This window comes from Ylistrum balloti, unplaced genomic scaffold (genome assembly GCF_031769215.1).
Source record: "Ylistrum balloti isolate Yb309-2 unplaced genomic scaffold, AGI_CSIRO_Ybal_v1 Utg369612, whole genome shotgun sequence".
Taxonomy (NCBI): Eukaryota; Metazoa; Mollusca; class Bivalvia; order Pectinida; family Pectinidae; genus Ylistrum; species Ylistrum balloti.
This window is the reverse complement of record NW_026781887.1, coordinates 593,117-612,577: the sequence shown is the minus strand read 5'-3', so window position 1 is coordinate 612,577 and position 19,461 is coordinate 593,117. Positions and strand designations below refer to the sequence as shown.

The window sequence follows — 19,461 nt, the reverse complement described above, 5'->3', positions numbered from 1 at the left end:
AGTATATTGGTCAGATAAGTATACTGGTCAGATAACATAAGTATGCTGGTCAGATAACATAAGTATACTGGTCAGATAACATAAGTACACTGGTCAGATAACATAAGTACACTGGTCAGATAACATAAGTATACTGGTCAGATAACATAAGTACGCTGGTCAGATAACACTGGTCAGATAACATAAGTATATTGGTCAGATATAACATAAGTATATTGGTCAGATAACATAAGTATACTGGTCAGATAACATAATATAGGTCAGATATAAGTATACTGGTCAGATAACATAAGTATACTGGTCAGATAACATAAGTATACAGATAACATAAGTATACTGGTCAGATAACATGGTCAGTAACATAAGTATATTGGTCAGATAACATAAGTATACTGGTCAGATAACATAAGTATATTGGTCAGATAAGTATACTGGTCAGATAACATAAGTATACTGGTCAGATAACATAAGTATACTGGTCAGATAACATAAGTATACTGGTCAGATAACATAAGTATACTGGTCAGATAACATAAGTATACTGGTCAGATAACATAAGTATACTGGTCAGATAACATAAGTACACTGGTCAGATAACATAAGTATAGATAACATAAGGTCAGATAACATAAGTATATAACATAAGTACACTGGTCAGATAACATAAGTATACTGGTCAGATAACATAAGTATACTGGTCAGATAACATAAGTATACTGGTCAGATAACATAAGTATACTGGTCAGATAACATAAGTATACTGGTCAGATAACATAAGTATACTGGTCAGATAACATAAGTATATTGGTCAGATAACATAAGTATATAGGTCAGATAACATAAGTACACTGGTCAGATAACATAAGTATATAGGTCAGATAACATAAGTACGCTGGTCAGATAACATAAGTATACTGGTCAGATAACATAAGTATATTGGTCAGATAACATAAGTATACCGGTCAGATAACATAAGTATATAGGTCAGATAACATAAGTACACTGGTCAGATAACATAAGTATATAGGTCAGATAACATAAGTATACTGGTCAGATAACATAAGTACACTGGTCAGATAACATAAGTATACTGGTCAGATAACATAAGTACACTGGTCAGATAACATAAGTATATAGGTCAGATAACAAGTATATAGGTCAGATAACATAAGTATATAGGTCAGATAACATAAGTATATAGGTCAGATAACAAGTATATAGGTCAGATAACATAAGTACACTGGTCAGATAACATAAGTACACCGGTCAGATAACATAAGTATATTGGTCAGATAACATAAGTATATTGGTCAGATAACATAAGTACACTGGTCAGATAACATAAGTACACTGGTCAGATAACATAAGTATACTGGTCAGATAACATAAGTACACTGGTCAGATAACATAAGTACACTGGTCAGATAACATAAGTATATTGGTCAGATAACATAAGTACGCTGGTCAGATAACATAAGTATACTGGTCAGATAACATAAGTACACTGGTCAGATAACATAAGTACACTGGTCAGATAACATAAGTATACTGGTCAGATAACATAAGTATATTGGTCAGATAACATAAGTATACTGGTCAGATAACATAAGTATATAGGTCAGATAACATAAGTATACTGGTCAGATAAGTATACTGGTCAGATAACATAAGTACGCTGGTCAGATAACATAAGTATATTGGTCAGATAACATAAGTATACTGGTCAGATAACAAGTATATAGGTCAGATAACATAAGTACACTGGTCAGATAACATAAGTATATTGGTCAGATAACATAAGTATATAGGTCAGATAACATAAGTACGCTGGTCAGATAACATAAGTATACTGGTCAGATAACATAAGTATATTGGTCAGATAACATAAGTACGCTGGTCAGATAACATAAGTACACTGGTCAGATAACATAAGTACACTGGTCAGATAACATAAGTACACTGGTCAGATAACATAAGTACACTGGTCAGATAACATAAGTACACTGGTCAGATAACATAAGTACACTGGTCAGATAACATAAGTACACTGGTCAGATAACATAAGTACACTGGTCAGATAACATAAGTATACTGGTCAGATAAGTATACTGGTCAGATAACATAAGTACACTGGTCAGATAACATAAGTATACTGGTCAGATAACATAAGTACGCTGGTCAGATAACATAAGTATATTGGTCAGATAAGTATATTGGTCAGATAACATAAGTATACTGGTCAGATAACATAAGTATACTGGTCAGATAACATAAGTACGCTGGTCAGATAACATAAGTATATTGGTCAGATAAGTATACTGGTCAGATAACATAAGTATATAGGTCAGATAACATAAGTACACTGGTCAGATAACATAAGTACACTGGTCAGATAACATAAGTATACTGGTCAGATAACATAAGTACACTGGTCAGATAACATAAGTATACTGGTCAGATAACATAAGTATATTGGTCAGATAAGTATACTGGTCAGATAACATAAGTACACTGGTCAGATAACATAAGTATATTGGTCAGATAACATAAGTATACTGGTCAGATAACATAAGTATACTGGTCAGATAACATAAGTACGCTGGTCAGATAACATAAGTATATTGGTCAGATAAGTATACTGGTCAGATAACATAAGTATATAGGTCAGATAACATAAGTACACTGGTCAGATAACATAAGTACACTGGTCAGATAACATAAGTATACTGGTCAGATAACATAAGTACACTGGTCAGATAACATAAGTATACTGGTCAGATAACATAAGTATACTGGTCAGATAACATATAACAATAGTTCTAGTCAGATATTCAGAGTACCGACATATATAACACCAGTACTAGACAGATAACATTAGTAGTCGACAGATAACACCAATACTAGACAGATAACACCAATACTGGACAGATATCATCAGTACTAGACAGATAACACCAGCACTAGACAGATAACATCAGAACTAGACAGATAACACCAATACCAGACAGATAACACCAGTACTGGACAGATAACACCAATACTGGACAAATAACACCAGTACTAGACAGATAACACCAATACTGGACAGATAACACCAGTACTAGACAGATAACACCAATACTGGACAGATAACACCAGTACTAGACAGATAACACCAGCACTAGACAGATAACATCAGAACTAAACAGATAACACCAATACCAGACAGATAACACCAGTACTAGACAGATAACACCAGTACTAGGTAGATAACACCAATACTAGACAGATAACATGAATACTAGGTAGATAACATCAGTACTATACAGATAAATTCAGTACTAGATAGATAACACCAGTACTAAACAGATAACACCAGTACTAGACAGATAACACCAGTACTAGACAGATATCACCAGTACTAGTAAGATAACTACATTACTAGTAAGATAACTACAGTACCAGTAAGATAACTACAGTACTAGACAGATAACTACAGTACTAGTTATCTTAGTACTAGTAAGATAACTACAATACTAGACAGATAACTACAGTACTAGACAGATAACTACAGTACTAGTAAGATAACACCAGTACTAGTAAGATAACTACAGTACTAGTAAGTTAACTACAGTACTAGTAAGATAACTACAGTACTAGTAAGATAACTACAGTACTAGTAAGTTAACTACAGTACTAGTAAGATAACTACAGTACTAGTAAGATAACACCAGTACTTGTAAGATAACTACAGTACTAGTAAGATAACTACAGTACTAGTAAGATAACACCAGTACTAGTAAGATAACTACAGTACTAGTAAGTTAACTACAGTACTAGTAAGATAACTACAGTACTAGACAGATAACTACATTACTAGTTATCTTAGTACTAGTAAGATAACTACAGTACTAGTAAGATAACTACAATAATAGACAGATAACTTCAGTACTAGTAAGATAACACCAGTACTAGTAAGATAACTACAGTACTAGTAAGATAACTACAGTACTAGTAAGGAATAACATGCCAGTACTGTCCAGTTATTGGGCCTTAAGTGCTCTCTGTTTTGTAAATAAAAGTATGACCTGTAGTGTGGTAGAGATGTCTGGACCATTTACAATTTAGCTTCAATCTCTTTAATAGCCTCTGGGACAATAAACTTCCTGCCAAGCACAATGAATAAGCAATCAGGAGACAGTAGTACGAGAGACTGTCCAATAAATAGACTGAAAGATGTGTTTGTAAGTGTATTCTGGTATGAGTGGAAAACTATGAAATGTGATGTGTATGACAGCAGTCGGTAGTGACAAGTAACCATCACAGTACAGAGCACTAAACTGGCAAATCACTGTGTCCGGCTTCTCTAATTTTGTATCTTGAAAAATGAAGCAGTTTTGTGCTCCAGTCTATGTATATTAGCAAGGCAATTTGGCTCTTTCAATGCTGATGAGGAGTTCCTAAGGGAGAATGGTCTTGTAAGGAAATCCATCACAAGGAAAGCTTTGGACAGAGAAGAGTTCCGTTCCAGTGACAGGTTCATTGTGGCAATATTGAAAATCTCCTAACAAGTCAGGTGCCTATTGATTGGGCCACGGACAAACGGCTACCACATTGACCAAAGACGACACGGCGACTTGTCTATAACCAGCAGAAGAGATTAAGACAGATTTAACTCTGAACGAAAAGTAATCCAATGCCGACATCTGATGCTGCGGACGTTGTTCGCTCTGATACACATTATAACCAACTCTATCAGCCAATCACAATCTCATGAATTTCACCAGATAAAGGAATTATATTACTATAGGTATTAACATATCTCTGTAAGATATTCTGCTTCAACAGCACGTTTTATATTGACATATGAATGTACACTGTGCAGGTCCCCATGGTAACTTACAAAGGATTAAACCCATAAAACACACATCATGTACTTTTGATACTGAAGACTATTTCAGTATACCAGCTATTGACCTTGGTCACAATACTTTCTAAATTAGAAAGTTGGTGTTGAGTTTGTAGTATAAGAGTTCACCTAATACCAAATTTGGATATTTCAGTGGTCTTGAGTTTTTTAGGTTTTTATTCACAGTTAGATTAATGAATTAAAACTTCACACTCTTGACATGTACATTTGTAGATGATTTCCACACATGCTGGTGCTCATCTTATTGACTTGATGAAATGGCCTCCTGTCAGTCATTTAGGTTACCGCATCAGTCCCCAAATTAAAATGGCAAAACAAGGGACCAAGGGAGAACATATAAACGAAATTTGAGAGAGATCCATCCTGTACTACTTGAGAAGTAAAATTATAAGATGGCCACCTGTCAGCCATTTTGTTTTTCTGGTCATTCATAAAATCCAAGAGGCACAACTAGAGACCAAGAGAAGCATACATATGAAATTTGAGAGAGATTCATCCTGTACTACTTAAGAAGTAAAATTATAAGATGGCCACCTGTCAGCCATTTTGTTTTTCTGGTCATTCATATAATCTAAGAGGCACAACTAGAGACCAAGAGAAACATACATATGAAATTTGAGAACTTTGATAACAATAATTGATGGACAGACAGAAAACAGACTAGTACATCGGGCAATTTGAATAGCCCACCATTTTGATGCTGGTGGGCTAAAAATGTATTATGTTTATTACTATGTGCATTGTGTTAAAATCCATTACGATTATATCAGTGTAAAGTATACTGAAATATATTATATATATTACTGTACACATTGTATTAATGTAGATAAATACAATGTAATAATGTATGTAATGTACATCTAGTCGATGTAATGATGTATGATAAGGTACATTAATACATTGTAATGCTGTATATAAGGTACATTAATACATTGTAATGCTGTATATAAGGTACATTAATACAATGTAATGATGTATGATAAGGTACATCAATATAATGTAATGATGTATGATAAGGTACATCAATACAATGTAATACATCAATATAATGTAATGATGTATGATAAATTACATCAATATAAAGTAATGATGTATGATAAGGTACGTCAATACAATGTAATACATCAACATAATGTAATGATGTATGATAAGGTACGTCAATACAATGTAATACATCAATACAATGTAATGATGTATGATAAAGTACATCAATACAATGTAATGATGTATGATAAGGTATGTCAATACAATGTAATGATGTATGATAAGGTACATCAATACAATGTAATACATCAATATAATGTAATGATGTATGATAAGGTACATCAATATAATGTAATGATGTATGATAAGGTACATCAATACAATGTAATGATGTATGATAAGGTACATCAATATAATGCAATGATGTATGATAAGGTACATCAATACAATGTAATGATGTATGATAAGGTACATCAATACAATGTAATGATGTATGATAAAAGACATCAATATAATGTAATGATGTATGATAAGGTACGTCAATATAATGTAATGATGTATGATAAGTCACATTTACATTATGTAATGTTTATATGATACAGTAGATAACAGTACAGTATACATGTAAGATCTATAAACAGCTGTGCTTCATTAAAGCCTGGGGCACTTTCTATAAGAAGGTACAAGATGTCATATTCCATAAACAGACATTTGTTTTGCATCCAACCTAATATAAAGTGCAACTAAATCAATACATGTTTGATCTATTTTTATCTCTCTGTCTATGGCCTCATTCCTCAAGATTTACATCAGAATTTGTATCATTTAAGTCTACTGTTGGTGATGCAGCAGAATTACAGCATAGGATTGAGTAAATTAGGATGATTCATGTTTCCTTGCACTTTTGAATTTTACATACGGTAGATTATCTGTTCCTGGTAATGAAGTGAGCAGTTTCCATTTTGATAACAGATGATATAGGTACACAGTGTAATCCAATAGACACTCAACATCTACACTGATCAGTATGACAATGGACCCTAATATTTGTAAGTGTAAAAAATTCACACTTTTAAATAAGAATTGCAGAAAAAATATACTCTTATACCAAACACTACAAATTTAGATTCATAAAATCCATTGTATTATGCAGAGTTAAAAAACCTGGTATTGATATTATTGGAGCTTCAGAAAAATAAAAAAAAACTGAGGCTAGGCTCAGACAGCTCTGGATTGTGATTGAAAATAACATTGTAGCATCTGTAAAGAACCATTAAATCTACCAATGTGTCACTGTAACCACACAAAATCTCGTCTAATTGCATCCTGCTCGTCAATTGTTTCTAATGCTCCGTAAAATTTTGTAATTTTCTCAGTTAAAAGATATGGATTGCAGAAATTAAATCCATTCATTTGATATTGTCACACCATTTCCATTGGACGGAAGAAAATGTAAGACGTTTCCAGTATCGAACAAAATTCAAATCAAAGATGTTTGATTAAAAGAACGTTGGCATTCATGTGAAAAAATCTAACTTCAGGATAGTTTTCTCAAACAGAAATTAAAGACCCATATTGTGATTGCTTCTGGTCTTGAACTTCCATCAAGAAGCATAAAGTTTTCATTTTTTTAATTTCTCTTTCTTAATTTTCATAATGGAAATTTGCAACTTTATCAAAATGAGATAAAAATTCAAGAATAATATATTGATCAGAAATATTTCTTTACAAAACCTTATAACAGTGAAATCTAAAACATACATTTTTATAACATTAAAATCTTAATTGAAACCAAAGGACCTTCATAATATACTGTGTGAGATTTACAGGTAGATATAGATGTGTGGTTGTTGTGTAAGATTTACGAGTAGATATAGATGTGTGGTTGTTGTGTGAGATTTACAGGTAGATATAGATGTGTGGTTGTTGTGTGTGATTTACAGGTAGATATAGATGTGTGGTTATTGTGTGTGATTTACAGGTAGATATAGATGTGTGGTTGTTGTGTAAGATTTACGAGTAGATATAGATGTGTGGTTGTTGTGTGTGATTTACAGGTAGATATAGATGTGTGGTTGTTGTGTGTGATTTACAGGTAGATATAGATGTGTGGTTATTGTGTGTGATTTACAGGTAGATATAGATGTGTGGTTATTGTGTGTGATTTACAGGTAGATATAGATGTGTGGTTGTTGTGTGTGATTTACAGGTAGATATAGATGTGTGGTTGTTGTGTGTGATTTACAGGTAGATATAGATGTGTGGTTGTTGTGTGTGATTTACAGGTAGATATAGATGTGTGGTTGTTGTGTGTGATTTACAGGTAGATATAGATGTGTGGTTGTTGTGTGTGATTTACAGGTAGATATAGATGTGTGGTTATTGTGTGTGATTTAGATGTGTGGTTATTGTGTGTGTGTGGTTGTTGTGTGATTTACAGGTAGATATAGATGTGTGGTTATTGTGTGTGATTTACAGGTAGATATAGATGTGTGGTTGTTGTGTGTGATTTACAGGTAGATATAGATGTGTGGTTGTTGTGTGTGATTTACAGGTAGATATAGATGTGTGGTTATTGTGTGTGATTTGTGTGACAGGTAGATATAGATGTGTGGTTATTGTGTGTGATTTACAGGTAGATGTGTGGTTGATTGTGTGACAGGTAGATATAGATGTGTGGTTGTTGTGTGTGATTGTGTGTGATTTACAGGTAGATATAGATGTGTGGCTGTTGTGTGAGATTTACAGGTAGATATAGATGTGTGGTTGTTGTGTGTGATTTACAGGTAGATATAGATGTGTGGTTGTTGTGTGAGATTTACAGGTAGATATAGATGTGTGGCTGTTGTGTGAGATTTACAGGTAGATATAGATGTGTGGTTGTTGTGTGAGATTTACAGGTAGATATTGATGTGTGGTTGTTGTGTGTGATTTACAGGTAGATATAGATGTGTGGTTGTTGTGTGTGATTTACAGGTAGATATAGATGTGTGGTTATTGTGTGTGATTTACAGGTAGATATAGATGTGTGGTTGTTGTGTGTGATTTACAGGTAGATATAGATGTGTGGTTATTGTGTGTGATTTACAGGTAGATATAGATGTGTGGTTGTTGTGTGAGAGAGATTTACAGGTAGATATAGATGTGTGGTTGTTGTGTGAGATTTATAGGTAGATATAGATGTGTGGTTGTTGTGTGAGATTTACAGGTAGATATAGATGTGTTGTAGTTGTGTGAGATTTACAGGTAGATATAGATGTGTGGTTGTTGTGCGTGATTTACAGGTAGATATAGATGTGTGGTAGTTGTGTGAGATTTACAGGTTAGTATATTTTCCGTCCAATTTGTATTGTTTAGCTAACGCCACTGATAAATGTATACACACCTGCTTTGTCTTTCTCTACACAGTAACAGTTGTCGTAGAACTCTGAGAAGGTAGTAGCCACCTCATACAGGAAGTCACATAGAGTATGTATGAGGAGATCGTCAAGACACTTGAGAATAACCTCGGGGAATCTCAGCAGGCACTTAGCAAGCTTCAATTCCTTTGGATGGTCAAGCATAATTTTTGTCTTCGCTGCAGCATCCTTTAATTGGTGAGGAGAAACTTGGGCTGTACGAGCAATAGACCTGAAAGTTAGAATTTATGTTGTAATGTATTCACATTCTTCTATTCATCATTTTTCAATATCTGAAATTATTATTCATAAAGAATAGGTGGATAATTTGGTAGTTAAGAAATCATCAATAACCTGTCTGTGATCTGATATTAACAGGAATTTTAATACATAAAATATATAACAGTTTCTATATACAGTACAATTCATTATCACATAATTGTCTGGTTATTCAGTGAATTATGCTCATGTCAAATTTTTGCATATTACACATGAGTGATATAGTTTATTGTGATGAAACTTTAACAAATGTAACATTAAGTTTGATGTAGAAATATCCATTTTATACCATAAATGCTTGAAAAATTGATCATGTGATAAAACGAATATTCAATTTGTTTCCATCTTTTATATGCCTGATGAAAAATACTCATCAAAATTATTTTGTTTTACATTGCCAAAGGCTCACTAACAAGAAAAATTCTAAGATTTGTTTCATAAATTCACATTTCAAATGGAAAATTAATTAAGATCCTATACATACCGGGAACAGTGTAATAATTGTGACTTCTGACACGTTACAACGCAGTAGCCTAACTGGTCTGGTTACACAGTCGAATTAATTGTTATTGTCAAAACAGGGCTACCAGACAGTGTATACTCCTATATCAGACTTTAATGTATTATATATATAAATGTGATACATGGCGTGTACAGCTTGTCATATTACAGGAAAAACAGGATATAAACTATCATTAGGCTAATATAGGCTGACAAACCATTGTCAAGAAATTTTTATTTCAACATGCTTCTGGCAAACTAATATGAGAAATTCAAAACAAAACTATCATATTGATCTATTAAAATTATATTAAGATCTTCTCCAGCCATTGTTATTTGTAAGCCGTGTTTTCTTCAGTTCATGCGAAACCTAATTTGTGGATAATTTCACTTCATGGCAGTTTTTTATGTGATGTTCGTTACTCCTGGTAACATCTCAGTAAAATTACGACTCCACAAAGTCGTACAAATTGAAGGTATATAACTCCTATCAATATACCAGTAGGCCTGTTTTCATGTAGTTGCCAACTGATCCCTTCCTCATACAATATACATGAAATTTCATCTTGATTTGTATTTAGGTAAGCATTACCCTCCCAACCAAAACAAGCAGAGAACCTAAGTATATATACTAGTGGAAAAAAGAAACTGTTCATGGGTATAATATGCTATATTTCACAAGGTATATAAGAAATCAGTGTCTTGGATAGAGTTTTCACAGATGTTCTCTAGACAAAGTTAAGGACATCAATACCATGTATGTCTACCATTGGCATCAACGCATGCTTGACAATGACACCTCACTGATGCAACAAGTGTGCTAAAAATTGCCTAGGGAATACTCTCATATTCTCACAAGCGCACGTGACAGGTCAGGTAATGTCAACGGTTGATTTTGGAGGCGATGCTGCATCTCATCCCACATGTGTTCTATAGGCGACATATCCTGTGCCACTGCCGGCCAGGGCAGCACATTTGCATTGTTCTTGATCAAGAAGTTGGTGAGGGCTTACACAATGTGCGGGCAAGTGTTATCCTGTGGAAGCATGATGTTACATGGCTGCATATTTCATCATGGTATCTGACTCTGATGCCAGTCAGTGTGCCGTCCAAAACCACAAGAGCTGTTCTGTCAGGGAAAGAGATGCCACCCCACACCATGACATTACCTCCACTAAACGGACATTGTCAAATCACACAACTGTCATGGAAACATTCACCCACACAAAGGAACGCTCTAGAACAACAGTTGCTGCAGTCGAGATGAAATCTGTGCTCAACTGTGAGAAGAACACATACCCAGTCTTGCCATGTGAAGTGTAGGCATCATCTACACCAGGCTAAACGTGATACACAATGATATTGCTGGAGAACAGGACGTATGGCTGAACGTTGTGGGTGTCTGTCTTGTTCAAGCAACTGATTATGTACCATTCCGAGACTAATTACTCTAAGGCCCTGAGTACTTATATAGCCGTAAAAGAAGCAGTTCTGAGTCCTTCACAGAGATTAACAACCCAGATATACATATCTTGGCAATTAGAAATTACGTGTAGATGTCCTGATTGAGGGCAGTCTCTGGTGGTCCCAAACTGTTGGTACCATCTCCACAAGGCCTCTACAGTATTTTGGAGCACACTAAATTGTCTGACAATGTCAATATGACGTACACATCTTCGATCATGCGTACGGGGTAGCATGTCAGTTTTACTGAACCTTGGCATGGCGTATCAAAGATGATTTTCAAAGTTGTGCTGGTTTTGTGTGTTACAGGTTTAGGCACAACAAATGTGTTTGTGACTGACTGCTGGCCAAAATAAATAAGAAAATGAAGACCTGGGCCAGACAGACAGGCATACACATGTTACCTGTGTAAAGTTCCAAGTTCTAATTAATCAAATTGAGCAATACATAAACATTTAAAACATGCACATTTTTTTTTTCTGCTAGTATATCATTTATTGAAATCCTTTCAAGCTTTCTTTTACACACATTTAACTGGAATTAGTGTACAGTGGTATGTTGACTTTTTCTGGCCATTGACAAGGAACCACACACAAAAACTACCAACGTAAACATCACTCTGATTGGGATGTTCAATGTTTGAAGATATAAGGTAGAATATTGTAAATGTCACAAAAAAACTTAAGGTGTTACTTAAATGAGCAGGATTTACTTGAGAACTTTAAAGAGACATGCATCACTGGGACGTCCACAGAATTCAAACATTGATGACCAGTAGTCCTCAGTGTCAGAAGTTTCTTAGAGAAGTCACAGGATTGTCAGAACTAGTCTTCATCTTTAGACAGACTATATTCCGAAAATTCAGGCAGAAAATTGTCTTGCCTTAATAAAAGTGGGATTTATAAATTCACCCCACTCTACCTGAATTACCATATTGAGTTTGAATGTCGTGTCAAATTAATGATGGTAAAAAGACTTCAGTATTTAAGCAATGCCGAAAACCAGCGTCATTGTATTCCATAACTACACAGGTTCTGTCCAAGGCTGTAACATTTTATATAAAAAACTTCCCATATCTAGATAATTTGTATGTGATCATTCATCTTTAATGATAAAGTCAGGGTGATTACCCGTCTTTGTTGGCATTCAGTAGATTGAATGGTAGATCACAGCCTTCAACAATAGACTCGTTAGCTGAACTCACACATTTACCGCTAAATTGGCATAGTCAAATTCCCAAGAGGCCAGTCTTTAGGCTGATGGTTACTATAGACTTAACAAAAAGTTATTGATGGGTATCCAAGGAGTTTTTTCTATCAATTTCTAGGACCTAACCACATCACAGATCCATATAAGCAAGTTTGGTAGAAATAATCAATTTGTTGAACATTGGCTATTTCTTGAGTAGAGCTAAACATTAAATTATGGCTTTCTCTAGCCTATATCATTACCACCTATATCTAGTCATTACCACCTATATCTAGTCATTACTACCTGTATCTAGTCTATATCATTACTACCTATATCTAGTCATTACTACCTGTATCTAGTCTATATCATTACCACCTATATCTAGTCATTACCACCTATATCTAGTCTATATCATTACTACCTATATCTAGTCATTACTACCTGTATCTAGTCTATATCATTACCACCTATATCTAGTCATTACCACCTATATCTAGTCATTACTACCTGTATCTAGTCTATATCATTACCACCTATATCTAGTCATTACTACCTGTATCTAGTCTATATCATTACTACCTATATCTAGTCATTACTACCTGTATCTAGTCTATATCATTACTACCTATATCTAGTCTATATCATTACTACCTATATCTAGCCATTACTACCTATATCTAGTCTATATCATTACTACCTATATCTAGCCATTACTACCTATATCTAGTCTATATCATTACTACCTGTATCTAGTCTATATCATTACTGCCTGTATCTAGTCTATATCATTACTACCTATATCTAGTCATTACCACCTATATCTAGTCATTACTACCTGTATCTAGTCTATATCATTACTACCTATATCTAGTCATTACTACCTGTATCTAGTCTATATCATTACTGCCTGTATCTAGTCTATATCATTACTGCCTGTATCTAGTCTATATCATTACTACCTATATCTAGTCATTACTACCTGTATCTAGTCTATATCATTACTACCTATATCTAGTCTATATCATTACTACCTATATCTAGCCATTACTACCCATATCTAGTCTATATCATTACTACCTATATCTAGCCATTACTACCTATATCTAGTCTATATCATTACTACCTGTATCTAGTCTATATCATTACTGCCTGTATCTAGTCTATATCATTACTACCTATATCTAGTCATTACCACCTATATCTAGTCATTACTACCTGTATCTAGTCTATATCATTACTACCTATATCTAGTCATTACTACCTGTATCTAGTCTATATCATTACTGCCTGTATCTAGTCTATATCATTACTGCCTGTATCTAGTCTATATCATTACTGCCTGTATCTAGTCTATATCATTACTACCTGTATCTAGCCATTACTACCTGCATCTAGTCTATATCATTACTACCTGTATCTAGTCTATATCATTACTTCCTGTATCTAGTCTATATCATTACTACCTGTATCTACTTTCTCTAAAAAGTTTCATCTTGAAAGCTCACCTTATTCGAGTGTAGGCATACAACAGGTAGGCAGCAGTGTTTCCTCGGTCATCTAACATCTACAAACGATCAAGTTACATGTAAATATGGATCTATAATATATAGGTATATAACATGCAAGTTACATACAGGAAGTGTATAATATACAGGTAACATATAGGTAGTTAGTGTATAACATGTAGGTAGTGTATAACATACAGGTAGTGTATCACATAGATGTTGTGTATAACATACAAGTACAATTTAAAAGTATGGTTTTACATAGGTAGGTGTATAACGAACAGATAACTATATAACATACAGGTAGGTATATAACATACAGATAAGTATATAACATACAAGTAAGTATATAACATACAGGTAGGTGTATAACATACAGGTAAGTATATAACATACAGGTAGGTATATAACATACAGGTAAGTATATAACATACAGGTAGGTGTATAACATACAGATAAGTATATAACATACAGGTAAGTATATAACATACAGGTAGGTTTATAACATACAGGTAAGTATATAACATACAGAAAGTATATAAAATACAGGTAGCTGTATAACATACAGGTAAGCATATAACATACAGGTAGGTGTATAACATACAGATAAGTATATAACATACAAGTAAGTATATAACATACAGGTAGGTGTATAACATACAGGTAAGTATATAACATACAGGTAGGTATATAACATACAGGTAAGTATATAACATACAGGTAGGTGTATAACATACAGATAAGTATATAACATACAGGTAAGTATATAACATACAGGTAGGTTTATAACATACAGGTAAGTATATAACATACAGAAAGTATATAAAACACAGGTAGCTGTATAACATACAGGTAAGCATATAACATACAGGTAGGTGTATAACATACAGGTAAGTATATAACATACAGAAAGTATATAACATACAGATAACTGTACAACCTACAGATGATTCTATATGTACATGGAGGTAGGATAGTTTGCCTACAAATCTCTAGTCCCCCACATTGGCATTATACAGCTGATATTGTAAAATGTCAATATAACAAAGACTACCCACAATATAGAGATAGTAGAGATTACCTAAATGTCAGTGTTTTTGGTAGAACAAATGATCTTACACTGTGTGTTGTTGACATTCATCCTTATAAGCCTTTAATAGTACTGATACATTTATCATCCTATCATTACAAATACCAAGTGTATCATGTCAGATCTCTGCTAGGAATTCATTTATTGTAACAACAGCCACACAAAAAGTCCCAGTATTTCACATCAGAAAACATGCATGTATAAAGCAATATTTTTTTATATTTTTCTACAATTTTTCTGAATTATTGACCCTATCAGGTGAAGGTTATGATAAAAAACTTACCCTATCAAAGGAGAAGATATACTCATGGTTACGATTATGAGATAGATCATTGTATTTTATACATCCATATGCTACTGCCTCCATTGCCTTTTTCATTTCCTCCTTTGTTAATTCCTGAAAATAAAGTGATCACAATTAACATCTTACATAGTCACCTTTGACCTCTACATGATAATTATAATCACCTTTGACCTCTACATGACATAATAATTCAGTTACTTTTGACCTCTATATGATGGTTATACTCAATCACCTTTGACCTCTACATGATAATTATAATCACCTTTGACCTCTACATGATATTTATATAGTCAACTTTGATTTCTACATGGAGTAGCTATAGTTACCTTTGACCTTTAAATGAAAGTTACAGTCTACTTCAGTTTGTTCATCTTAGTAGTGTTACCACCACTACATATATAATCCAACAATAGTGTTTAAAGGCTATTGAAAAATAAAATGTTCTAAAATATATAACATTTTTGCAATATCTTATGTACTTTTAAAAAATTATGACCAATTGCAAAAAAAAAAAAATAATAATAATAATATTCACAGAAACAATAAACCTGTTTGATGAATTTTTTTTTTTACTTTTCGTGTATTTATAGTTGAAAGTTACAATTTTTTAAATGTGTTTTGATAAGATCAGATCTTAGATCCTAAAACTCCATGTCAGCTAGAGAGTCAGTTACAGACTGACCCCAAAAGGATTGTCTTCATGGGAGATGGTAAGGTTTACAATCATACTTCATAATACCTAATGACAATGTCTGATGAATATGGGAATGGAAAGAAAGGGACACAGTAAGGAATCCATGCATTCTTATTCATCTGAAAACTATAGATCACAGAGGGCACAATGTCTAATATTGTTGGTCGAAGACAGGACATGCAGGTGAATAATATCTTAACACATATTGAAAAACACTTCTCTTTGTGATGTTGGAGCCGGTCCTGTTTTGCACAGAGAGCTGATGTTATGTCTAGACATGAATCCTGAGCACATTTTAGATACATATATTTTACTGGCACGATATGAGTACATTATATATAGGGGGCAGTGTACAATAACACTGAAATTGAGCCATATTGATTGACACTGACCTAGGAGAATCACAAGGAATTCTGTTAACCTCTTAAAGCATTAAACTGACTGTGTATAAAAACTGGTCTTGATTACACAAAGATTTGTACGAGTTACCTTGCCAATGGAGTTATGAATCCCTAATCCTACCTTATATCAACAGAAAGAAAAATAACACTAGTTGTAGATATCACATACCCACAAATCAGTATTATAGATATCATATCCCCACAAATCAGTATTATAGATCTCATATCCCTACAAATCAGTATTGTAGATACCATATCCCACAAATCAGTATTATAGATACCATATCCCTACAAATCAGTATTATAGATACCATATCCCCACAAATCAGTATTATAGATACCATATCCCCACAAATCAGTATTATAGATACCATATCCCCAAAAATCAGTATTACAGATATCATATCCCTACAAATCAGTATTATAGATATCATATCCCCACAAATCAGTATTGTAGATATCATATCCCCACAAATCAGTATTATAGATATCATATCCCCACAAATCAGTATTATAGATACCATATCCCACAAATCAGTATTATAGATATCATATTGTAGATACCATATCCCCACAAATCAGTATTACAGATATCATATCCCCACAAATCAGTATTATAGATATCATATCCCTACAAATCAGTATTGTAGATACCATATCCCCACAAATCAGTATTATAGATATCATATCCCCACAAATCAGTATTATAGATATCACATACCCACAAATCAGTATTATAGATATCATATCCCTACAAATCAGTATTACAGATATCATATCCCCACAAATCAGTATTATAGATATCATATCCCTACAAATAAGTATTATAGATATCATATCCCCACAAATCAGTATTATAGATATCATATCCCCACAAATCAGTATTATAGATATCATATCCCTACAAATCAGTATTATAGATATCATATCCCTACAAATCAGTATTATAGATATCATATCCCCACAAATCAGTATTATAGATATCATATCCCCACAAATCAGTATTATAGATATCATATCCCTACAAATCAGTATTATAGATATCATATCCCCACAAATCAGTATTATAGATATCACATACCCACAAATCAGTATTATAGATATCACATATCCCTACAAATCAGTATTATAGATATCATATCCCCACAAATCAGTATTGTAGATATCATATCCCCACAAATCAGTATTATAGATATCATATCCCCACAAATCAGTATTACAGATATCATATCCCCACAAATCAATATTACAGATATCATATCCCCACAAATCAGTATTATAGATATCATATCCCCACAAATCAGTATTATAGATACCATATCCCACAAATCAGTATTATAGATATCATATCCCCACAAATCAGTATTGTAGATATCATATCCCCACAAATCAGTATTATAGATACCATATCCCCACAAATCAGTATTATAGATACCATATCCCCACAAATCAGTATTATAGATATCAGATTATAGATATCATATCCCCACAAATCAGTATTATACAAATCAGATATAGATATCATATCCCTACAAATCAGTATTATAGATATCATATCCCCACAAATCAGTATTATAGATATCATATCCCCACAAATCAGTATTATAGATATCATATATCCCACAAATCAGTATTATAGATATCATATCCCCACAAATCAGTATTATAGATATCATATCCCTACAAATAAGTATTATAGATGTAGATATCATATCCCCACAAATCAGTATTATAGATATCATATCCCCACAAATCAGTATTATAGATACCATATCCCACAAATCAGTATTATAGATATCATATCCCCACAAATCAGTATTATAGATATCATATCCCCACAAATCAGTATTATAGATATCATATCCCTACAAATCAGTATTATAGATATCACATAACCACAAATCAGTATTATAGATGTCATATCCCCACAAATCAGTATTATAGATGTCACATCCCCACAAATCAGTATTATAGATATCATATCCATCAGTATTATAGATATCACAATATCCCACAAATCAGTATTATAGATATCATATCCCCACAAATCAGTATTATAGATATCATATCCCCACAAATCAGTATTATAGATATCATATCCCACAAATCAGTATTATAGATATCCATATCCCCACAATATCCCCACAAATCAGTATTATAGATACCATATCCCTACAAATCAGTATTATAGATATCACATACCCACAAATCAGTATTATAGATATCATATCCCCACAAATCAGTATTATAGATATCATATCCCCACAAATCAGTATTATAGATACCATATCCCTACAAATCAGTATTATAGATACCATATCCCACAAATCAGTATTGTAGATACCATATCAGTATTATAGATACCATATCCCTACAAATCAGTATTATAGATATCATATCCCCACAAATCAGTATTATAGATATCATATCCCCACAAATCAGTATTATAGATATCATATCCCTACAAATCAGTATTATAGATATCATATCCCCACAAATCAGTATTATAGATATAATATCCCCACAAATCAGTAGTTATCTAAACCAAAAATCCCCACAAATCAGTACTTGTAGAAACAAGAGGCCCAATGGGCCTGTAGTGCCTACCTTGTGTACATATATATATCTATATATACAAACCAAATATCATGCCTCTTGCCTGAAAGTTCATGAGAAGAAGTCATTTAAATATTTTAAAAGAAATTGACCCCTGTAACCTTGAACATAGGTCAAAATCATTT

General features: G+C 33.2%; 1 protein-coding gene across 1 annotated transcript in view; it reads right to left on the bottom strand.

The window, feature by feature from the left end:
- Positions 1-19,461, bottom strand: part of LOC132547033 (arginine--tRNA ligase, cytoplasmic-like) — a 122,662-nt gene that overhangs the window by 15,541 nt on the left and 87,660 nt on the right. Inside the window, exons 12-14 of the mRNA XM_060210784.1 lie at positions 15,605-15,718; positions 14,232-14,290; positions 9,279-9,523 (exon numbers count right to left, since the gene is read on the bottom strand). Of these exons, the coding sequence (XP_060066767.1) occupies positions 9,279-9,523; positions 14,232-14,290; positions 15,605-15,718 (418 nt within the window). The remainder of the gene's footprint in view (positions 1-9,278; positions 9,524-14,231; positions 14,291-15,604; positions 15,719-19,461) is intronic.